The sequence below is a fragment of the Propithecus coquereli genome, unplaced genomic scaffold, assembly GCF_000956105.1.
Source record: "Propithecus coquereli isolate 6110/MARCELLA unplaced genomic scaffold, Pcoq_1.0 Scaffold2, whole genome shotgun sequence".
Classification (NCBI taxonomy): Eukaryota; Metazoa; Chordata; class Mammalia; order Primates; family Indriidae; genus Propithecus; species Propithecus coquereli.
The window spans coordinates 803,103-804,968 of NW_012144966.1; the positions used below are offsets into that span (position 1 = coordinate 803,103).

Genomic DNA, 1,866 nt, shown 5'->3' on the forward strand with positions numbered 1-1,866 from the left:
TACATGAATACATTTGATTCATAATGAAGTTGGAAAAGCAGGAGAAGACAGACCTTGGGGTCCTCATGTGAGCATGTACCACAGGACATCCCTATCGAGAACAGAAAGCAAAAGCCAATGCATGGCTGAAAGGGTTTGGAGCACATTGCTTCTAATGTTTTTTTTCGACCTACCACCATCTTCCCAGCTCAATCATGTCCTTACTCCTTCCCCTGTCAGATATCATCACCCCATTTGAAATAACTGCTCTCACATGCCTCCTGAAGAAGCCACAGAAAGTGCCTATGGCGGGCATGTTCAGCTTATTGCGTGTAGGAGAGCGTGTAACAAAGCTCATGGCACTGCATTGGAGAAGCATGTGCTGCTCTGAGCATGCCTCTGATATTTGAAACTGAAGCCATGAATGGGGAAGCTTTTTTTGTTTTAATGGATAGCATTTTTAGGAAAACATCAATACCTAGTATATTTGCCTTTTTTCCCCTTGTGTCATTATTTTACTTGATCTCCTGTAAGTTTATGGCAGTATCCAAAACAGTCTTAAAATATCTTTTAAGTGAAAGCAAAATGAAATTCAAACTTAGTGTTGTTTAAATATTTTTATTATTTTCAGTCCTAAAACATACTCACATACACATATATATGTGTGTATATATGTGTGTGTGTATATCTATACATACACACACACACACACACCCACGTATATAAATGCTTTATGAATTTGAGTTGAATAGATTTTCCAAGAGAGTTTCTAAGGACAAGCCATATGAATATGAGGTTTATGTGAAGAATTTTTTATAATAAAAGAGTTTACTTGTTTCATGTTAGAATGGTATTCATAAAGTTTGAAAAGATTTATTCAACTGAATGCTTCCAAGAGGAAGGTAGAATTTGTTGTTAGAGAAAATAGGCTAATTTGATTCCCCTGTTCAGAAACATTTAGTGGCTATTTTCTGCTAAAGAAAACCCAGTCTCAGCCTGTTGCTCAAGTGTGACTCAATTTTCCCTATCTTCCCATCCACCCTCATTACTTTTCTCCATGCTCATCTCTTTCCCTATTGAAACTATGTCTGTCTCTCAATATCCAGCTCAATGCTACGTGCTACACAAAGGCTTCTGTGATCTCAGTCATAGTTTCGGAATGTCTATGTTACTGTCTGTGTTGTCTTTTATTATGATTATTTGTGTACCTCTTACAGTCTTTGTTAGTTTGTTAAGAAAAATCCATCATATGTTTATCTTTTTCAGCTATCAGGATGATACCTGAACATAGGTGCTTAGAACATATTTGTTAGGTGCCCCTTTGTTCTCTTGTGCCTTTTCTGCCCAGTCTTTGCACTATCATACACCCTTCCTTCCCCTCCTCCTATCATTTGTTACTAGTTGATTGAAGCATTTTACATATGTGTTTCTAGCCATATCCATTGGGAGGGAGGGATGGCATGATCTTTCAATGAACCATTTCTAGCAAATCTGTTCTTGAAAAAGTTCTCATTTTGTGGTTGCATTATGCATTTACTTTTACTTGTGGGGTACTGTTGTTATACATACTTTAAAAAACAGACTTAACTGTTATGACACTTATTCAGATTAAACTGCTTATGTTTAATTCTTTTAGTTATAATGCCATCAAATCATATAAGACAGAGGGAAGAGCTGAACGGTTAGAGGCAACAGAATACCTCATCTCAGCTGCTGAAGCTGGTAAGAGAATGTATGAAATATAAATTTTCGCCTTCCAAACTTAATTTTCATTTTTGTTTTTTATTTTATTTGCCTGTTTTCCTTTGAACACCAGAGTTTAAACATGCTCATCTAACTCTGTTAATCAGTTATTACATGGAATTTATTAAAAAGCAGGTATTCTTA

At 36.0% G+C, this 1,866-nt stretch overlaps 1 protein-coding gene across 1 annotated transcript in view; it reads left to right on the plus strand.

Moving 5' to 3' along the window:
* Positions 1–1,866, plus strand: part of SLC25A32 (solute carrier family 25 (mitochondrial folate carrier), member 32) — a 17,486-nt gene that overhangs the window by 10,371 nt on the left and 5,249 nt on the right. Inside the window, exons 4-5 of the mRNA XM_012643525.1 lie at positions 1,616–1,701; positions 1,796–1,857. Of these exons, the coding sequence (XP_012498979.1) occupies positions 1,616–1,701; positions 1,796–1,857 (148 nt within the window). The remainder of the gene's footprint in view (positions 1–1,615; positions 1,702–1,795; positions 1,858–1,866) is intronic.